Raw genomic sequence first — 8,110 nt, 5'->3', positions numbered from 1 at the left:
TTGCTAGGCATTCCTAAGTATTCCAAGATTTGGGCATCTCTCTCTCTCTCTCTCATATGGCAAGAATGTCTGAACCCCTCATTGTTGGAGGAGTGATAGGAGATGTCCTTGATATATTCACTCCAACCATAAAAATGTCTGTCACTTACAACAACAACAAGCAAGTCTGCAATGGCCATGAGCTCTATCCTTCTCAAGTAAACACCAAACCTAGGTTTGAAATTCATGGAGGTGACATGAGAACTTTCTTTACACTGGTATAGTATTCAACAGCCCATTACTTTTTTTTTTCTTTTTTCTTTTTCCTTTGCCATTCCTCTTTTGGTATTGTATATGTTCATTTCAAACTACATGAATCATATTTCTTGTGTTTTCAGTTTTGCTATGAACACACAAACCTACCATAAAACTTGTTACAGAATAAATCTGAATGGACAAATTTTCCAAATTTGTTAGTAGGATTCACATCTAAAAGGTCTTGCTCGTTCATGTTTATTTTGTGACAGTAATTGACCTTTGTGTTTTTAGACTTGCTACTTTGTTTTTAGTTCTATGATTGATCTTAGTGTTATTAGTTTTGCTATGAACACAAAAATCTATGATAAAACTAGATACAAGAATAAAAATGAATGGACAATTTTTTTTAGTAGGATTCATATCTAAAAGGTCTTGTTTATTCATGTTTATTATGTGTTCAATTCTGTGACTGATTTCTGTATTCTTAAATTTATTAATGTGTCCTATTTTGTTTCATATGAGCTTAATCTTTACATCCTTATATGCAGGTCATGACAGACCCTGATGTTCCTGGCCCTAGTGATCCTTATTTAAGGGAGCACCTTCACTGGTATACCCTAAAGCATCCCCATTCATTCCATGGAAATAAATGAAAATTAGTTCACTATATAAATATTTCAAGCTCAAATTATCTAGAAGTAAATTGTTAAAAATTGGAAGTACCCATACTCGAATAAACACCAAAAATATCAACCACACACATGCACTGGTTAGTAAGAAACTTCTGTATTATGTTGATCGAAAAGACAAAAAAAAAAAAAAAAAAAAAAAAAAAAAAAAAAATCTACATTATACTAGCAATTAGTAAGACAATTTTGAAACCATAAGAATTGAAAAAACGTCCATTCCCCCAAACTACGGCTTCCAATATACATAAAAAAAAAAAAAAAAAAAAAAAAAAAAAAAAAAAAAGAGATTAGTATAAGTTTTCCTATCTTCAACTTGAGGGGTTTGTATAAAAAAGTTATAGATTAATTCTATAAAAGAAAATGAGTCACCATGATATATAAACACAAAATTTTTTTATAGAAAATGATATGACACATTTTTTTGCTTCATTTCAAATTAAAAGCCCTAATGGAGTAAAACCAACTACTAGAATAAACTTTGCTTCTTGTAATATGTATGTAGGTGTTGTATGCTAATATATGAAGGTAACCAGCTCCAAGATCTCATATTCGAAATTTCCTAGTCTGTCTAATAGGCCGGATACCGAGTTATCAAAAAAAAAAAAAAAAACAATAAAAGAAGGAAGGAAACCCAAATTATGCACAAGCTACTATTTTAGTTGCATCAATTTCATTTTGTGAGATAGTAACACTTTGATTAATTTTAAGGCCCAAATGGATATCATACCGGTAGATAGGGCCAATTACCTGTATGAGTTTTCTTAACTTCAACTTGATCATGAAGTCGAAAGCCCAATCCAAAAATTTAAAAAAAAAAAAAAAAAATCTTGATCACGAGATCAACAAATTAAGACAAAAAGAAAAAAGAAAAAGAAAAGACCCTCATGAAATAGAACAAAATGTTAAAAGAATAATGTTTAAAAAAAAAATACAAACAGAAATTATATACAAAAAAATCATAAAGAATAATATGATCATTTATATTCCTTCTATTTCTAGGCAAAACATCCATCTGACTCAAAATTGTGAAAATTATCACTTATCACATATGCAAACCATTTTTCAATGCTAAAATATCAGTAAAATGTAGCAATCAATGGGCAACATGTGTACGGAATGAAACCTAGACAGCTTACTAAATCTGGATTAGAGTACTAGCGACTCAAAAAAAAAAGTCATTAAAAATTATACACAATACTCGTTGCTTAATCTGGATAGGTTCCAAATGAAAAAAAAAATGGTAATAACCATCTATTGTGTGATCATTAGTTTCAATATTTATATGTTTGTAATGTAGGATTTCTATTATATATCTAATAATTATGAAATAAAAATTTAAGTTAAGAAAAAGATCATTATACTTATTGTTGGATGATGAGGATCACAATCCCAAAATGTATATATTTTAAAAGGGAAAATTACTATTCAGAGGAAATTCCATGAATTTATTACAAATTCATGAAAAGATATATGATTTTAATTATTAATATTTATAAAATTTACCACTTATTTATAATTATTTTTTTAAAATTCTATCTGAACTGTAATTTCCCCATTCTAAAATGTATAGTACTTCATTTTTTGAACTTATAAGTGTAACCCCATAATGAAACAAATTAAGCATAAACAAACAGATAAAAAATTAACTATTTTAATTTTTATAAAAAGAGACGTAGAAAATCGAAAGACTAACCTAATAATTTATAACATTTTTTGACTCTATTACTATAGCCACAACTCCCAACAAGAGTGGTCGTCTGGGTGCGAATCTAGTTGAGATTTGGATAACCTGCTTGACTTTCTTCTCTCTCTTGTTTGTCTTTATTGATGTATATTCTTTTTCATGTTGAAATCATTAATAAAGTATTCTTTTCTTTGTTGATAAAAAAAAAAAAACACAACACCCAAACGGGCCTAATATGAATTTCCAGAGAAGTAACAGTTTAGTTTTCAACTGACCAATTTTCAGGATAGTAACGGACATTCCAGGAACAACAGATGCTTCCTTTGGTAAGTTCATCCACTCCATAATAGAGGGGAGAGAGAGAGAGAGAGAGTACTGATTTGTTTCTTTTATTGAATGAACAGGAAGAGAAGTAGTGAGCTATGAGATACCAAGGCCTAACATAGGGATTCACAGGTTTGTTTTCGTTCTCTTCAAACAGAAACGAAGACAGACTGTGAACCCTCCTTCCATGAGAGACCATTTCTGCACTCGAAGCTTCGCTGCCGAGAACGATCTCGGCCCACCTGTCGCCGCCGTCTTCTTCAACGCCCAGAGAGAAACTGCTGCCAGAAGACGCTAACCCTAAAAAAAAAAATCCACTTTTAGAGAGCTTTTGCAATAATAATATTTTAAAAAATACTGTGTGTTAGTGTTATGTTTTGAAGGGTTTTGTTGTCAAACCTGTTAAACCTACAATAATAGCTTCAAGAAAGAGAGCCTCTCTCGCTCTCTCTCTCTCTCTCTCTCTCTCTCTAGACAATCTTATGTATATCTCTGATTCTCTGTGATGTATCTCAGTCTTTAACTGTCACCATGCATGTTTTCAATTAACATATAATGAAGTTGTGACTCTTTGCTCTCACCAAGGATCTTCTGGAGTATTTTTTTTTTTAAGTTTTTTAAAGTAGTGTATTGTGTAGTTGAGATTTAATATTAAAAAATTGATATGACTTGTCATTAAATCTCAACCACACAATGCACCATCCTAAGAAACTTTAGGAAAAAAAAACTCTAGAGGATGCTTGCTCCTTTGCTTTATGAGTGATGATGTTTAAATATCCTAGTGGTTGCCACACGTAATACGTGTGTAATTTAAATAAATAAAAATAAAATAAAATATTTATTATATAGTTAAACGATAAGAGTCTTATTCATTTGGCATAAGTTTAAGGTTCAAATCCCCTCCTTTCATCTATCTAATTTTTTTTTTTATTTCAAATAAAAAAATAGACACGTGACAGTATAAGAAATAAAAGCTTCAAAACACCATAAGGAGTGTTCACTTTATAATAGTATAGATAAAAAAACAATTTTGATTGAGACCCCAGTATCTAACTACCCTCACCACCTCCCTTACACACACGCGGAGGTTGATCATTGGATCAAAAAAAGAAAAAGAAAAAAACAAAAAGAAACAGACCAATCGCAGCCCACTGCCTGGGGTCACCGCCGGGGGTCACCCCAGTGGAGGTTTAAGATATACATTGCAGTCTTTAAAGTTTCACCCCACATTGAAATAGGTACAATTGAGTAACTTAACATACTCCTAACCATATCTTTAAGTGTACGATTACGCCTTTCAGCAACTCCATTTTGCTGTGGCGTACCAGGCATTGTATATTGAGCACAAATGCCTTTCTTTTCTAAGAATTTGGCAAATGGGCCAGGATTTTGGCCTGACTCATCATATTTACCATAATACTCACCACCCCTGTCTGATCTCACTATTTGAACCTTTCTATCTAATTGTCTCTCAACTTCAGTTATGTACACCTCAAGGATGTCAATAGCTTGAGACTTTTCATGAATTAGATACACATATCCATAACGTAAGAAGTCATCTATGAATGTGATAAAACATTTTTCACCACTAAGACATGGGATGTTGAGTAGCCCGCAAATATCTGTATGAATTATCTCAAGAAACTCATTACTTCTTGTGGCACCTTTCTTGGTGTGTTTGGTTTGCTTTCTTTTAATGCAATCCACACATATCTCAAAATCAGTGAAGTCTAGGTTTTCCAAAATCTCATTCTTCACCAATTTTTCAATTCTATTTCTAAAGATATGCCCCAACCGTCTATGCCACAAGATTGAGGATTTTTCATTAATTAGACCACGTTTTCAACCAATATTTGAATGCAGAGTTACTAATGATTGTGCAAACTGATGATTTAAGGTAATTTTATATAAGCCATCACGTAAATTACCAGAACCAATTATTATTGAATTAAACATTAAATTGAGTTTTTCACAACTAAATAAAACTGAATATCCAACATAATCTAATTTGGATAACGAAACTAAATTCCTAGAAATTGAAAGAACATAAAAAGTGTCTTCTAGATCTATCTGATGAACCCGTCTCTAAGATCAGTCGGTAGGTTCCTACAACTACGGCTTCAGCTTTGAGACGGTTCCCCATATAAACAAATCTTTCACTTTCATTCAATTTCCTGGTTAAGAGGTATCCCTGCATGTCATTTGTAATGTGGATCGTGGCCCCAGAGTCAATCCACCAAGTATTAGAAGATACTTCAGCAAGATTTGATTCATAACAACCAAAAGAAAATTTCTTACATTTCTTTTCGAACTAAGCCTTTCGCTTGCTGCAATCTTTCTTCACATGTCCCTTCTTGCCATAAATGTAGCACTTGACAGTGAAACCATTCTGAGCTTGATTTTTTTCCCCAGGTCCATTCTTTTTCTTTGGTGGATTTTTTTTTGATTTTACAAACTTACCCATCTTTTTCTTTATAGCTCCATGAGTTACAGCCAATGCAGTTTGACGTCCTTCCTCCTGAACACACATATTAGTCAGCTCATTCAAACTCCACTTATCTTTATTGGTGTTATTTTGAATTTTGAATGCACCGAACTGTGATGGAAGTGAGTTGAAAATAAACTGCACGAGGAAAGTTTCATCAACCTACATCCCTAAAGTTTTAAGTTTTGCAACTTTGTCGCCATATTGAGGATGTGATCCTAAACTCCTCGGTGGCCATTATATTTCATTGTTGTTAATTCAACCATAATAGTGCCAGCAAGTGGCTTGTCGATCTTTAACAGCCTTTAACCAAATTTTACTTTAAGTGTTAGGGTAACGCCACTAAAGAGTCATTTGGTCAATAACCAAGTAAGATCCCAAGAAGGTCGGAGGAGTCAATATAGCCTCATTTCTAAGTCCAACCACCTTAGATAGCAAACTATCTTTTTGATAGATCTTAAGAGGTATTAACACAAGATCTCATAAGTAATACGGAAAAATGCATAAATAATATACATATTAAAGTTTTGAGAATTATGATAAACTATTGATATCACATAAGTCTTTCCTTTAGGTAAAACTTAGGTATATCTATTGTCCACTCGTCAAGAATCACTTATGTAAGTTTAAAGTAATTTATGCAATTTTCCAGCTAGTCATGTTACCTTTGGGTATTCAATTCTAATCTGTCAAATTAGATAAGTTACATTATCCTACACAGTTTATAATTATTTGAAAGTGACTCTCCTTTGGGCTAGTCTCAATCTCCTAATTATAACTGCAATTGAGAATATTATCGACCTTAATATTACCTTTTAACAATTCTTTTATGTAGTTCTATATTCATAAGTTTTACAAATCTAGACCACTTTGGCAGCTACTAAATTATTAAACGCTATGAATATGGAACTAACCAACAATATTCTATATTCATTAATTTTGAGTTATTTAATTATCATTAATTCAATCACAATTTTAATGAAATCACTATTTATGATTTCTAAAATTTCTTTTATGTGATTGCAATTACCAATATAATAATAATAATAACTCTAAACGAACATGGATATTTATATATCAAAATCATGTAATATAACAATCATGAGTATCTCATATAATGGTTAATAAGAATTACACCTAATATGAATTAACCACTTTAATATTTAATATTCAATGTCATAAAATTATATCATGATATCAAAAACTACACGTACAGACATCCAGACAACTACACTACATGCATGTGTGTATGCGTACGTTTATAGAGATATACAATATATATATATATATATACACACGTAAATATGTACCATAACATGACTCACTAAATAGCAGTAGGTTGCGTATAAACATTCTGACGCAAACATGCAAGAAAATTAATAGATACAAGTATGCCAAGAATACAATATATATATATATATATATTGGACATAGGACATGTTATCAGCATGACAAAATCAATTAGCATAACAAAATCAAAAAACAAAAAGGGTGTATTATACGTTTGATCAACAAATTGAGATAATATTTTAAAGTCAATACTTTTAATAAAACAAAGGTACCATTTATTAATAACAGTATCATAAATATATTATTATTCCAAGGTGTATTGATTCGCAAAACTAAAGCTCTGATACCACATGTAAGTATTAATAATACATATAACCATAATAATAATGCGGAATTAAGCTTAATAGGATCTTGAATTCAATATAACTCAAGAATAAAACGAATATACCTTTATCAGCCATGGAATTAGAGAAGTTGAGAAAATACCCCTAATAGTTGAACCTTGAATTCTTGGCTCACCTTCTTCTCTCTGTCTCTCTTAATTAGGATGACTATAAAACTTAAAGTGATGAAAAAATACTCATGATATGAAAGGGGAGTCACCCATCCTTATATAGAAGAGAGAAGAGGGCCAAATAAACTCTATCAGAAGAATTCCTAATCCATCAAGGTTTCCTTCTTATCTTAGAAAAGTGATTATATTAAAATTCTAATTACTGAACTTTATATATAATATTGACTTTATCTAATTGTGGAGTCCAAATAAAATAAAACATATAAAAATATGTAACTATTGGGCCACACTAGAAAATAAATCCAACAGAGTTTTCACATAAAACTCAAAGCACCATTTTTATCCAAATTGAGTCTTTAGCATAACAAAGCTCTATTTTATTTTTATTTTTTTGGGATAGTCTCTTTGGTATAATTCTTTGTAAGTTATTTTTTTTATTAGAAAAAAGAAATTTATTGATGTTAAATGTTAAAATACAACCGAAATACAAAAATATCGTTCTCGTAAATGTTTTAATTTTTTTTAAAAGTAAATTATATGCAGTTATTTTTTTTATTACACAAAACAGAGTCATAAACCAATCATTGTTTTTGCATCATAGTTTTTGTAGTCTCTTCATCATGGGTCACCCGCGGTGAGGTAAAACGACTAATATAGCAAAAAATACCATGAAGGCCAAGTTTGGGAAGATTAAAAAAGTGTACTTTTTGTCATTTTGGATTAAAAAATTGAGGTTGAAAATATGGATGTTTGGGTTAATTTTTTGACTTTTTATTGAAAAATGTGTAATAAAAAATTGTAAAAATTGATTTGTAAGGAAAAATTTGAATTGGGAGTTGTGCAACCGTAATTGTTGAGTTTGGTGAATAGTGTTAACTTTATAACTT

General features: G+C 30.8%; 1 protein-coding gene and 1 long non-coding RNA gene across 2 annotated transcripts; one reads left to right on the top strand and one right to left on the bottom strand.

Annotated features, from left to right (window-relative positions):
- Positions 1-3,511, top strand: LOC114317239 (CEN-like protein 2). Its single transcript, XM_028263948.2, has 4 exons — positions 1-257; positions 786-847; positions 2,896-2,936; positions 3,015-3,511. The coding sequence occupies exons 1-4, from the start codon at positions 57-59 to the stop codon at positions 3,230-3,232; spliced, it is 522 nt and encodes a 173-aa protein (XP_028119749.1). The 5' UTR covers positions 1-56; the 3' UTR covers positions 3,233-3,511.
- Positions 2,824-3,505, bottom strand: LOC145822468 (uncharacterized). The gene is made up of 2 exons (XR_014363773.1): positions 3,334-3,505; positions 2,824-3,234 (listed from the first exon to the last, which is right to left on the bottom strand). It is a non-coding gene; the product is annotated as an uncharacterized LOC145822468 (long non-coding RNA).
- Positions 3,512-8,110: the final 4,599 nt, after the last annotated feature.

This window comes from Camellia sinensis, chromosome 3, assembly GCF_055761805.1.
Source record: "Camellia sinensis isolate YWXY chromosome 3, ASM5576180v1, whole genome shotgun sequence".
In the NCBI taxonomy this organism is placed as follows: domain Eukaryota; kingdom Viridiplantae; phylum Streptophyta; class Magnoliopsida; order Ericales; family Theaceae; genus Camellia; species Camellia sinensis.
The sequence above is the reverse complement of the archived record's forward strand: the minus strand, read 5'-3'. Positions and strand labels throughout refer to the sequence as shown.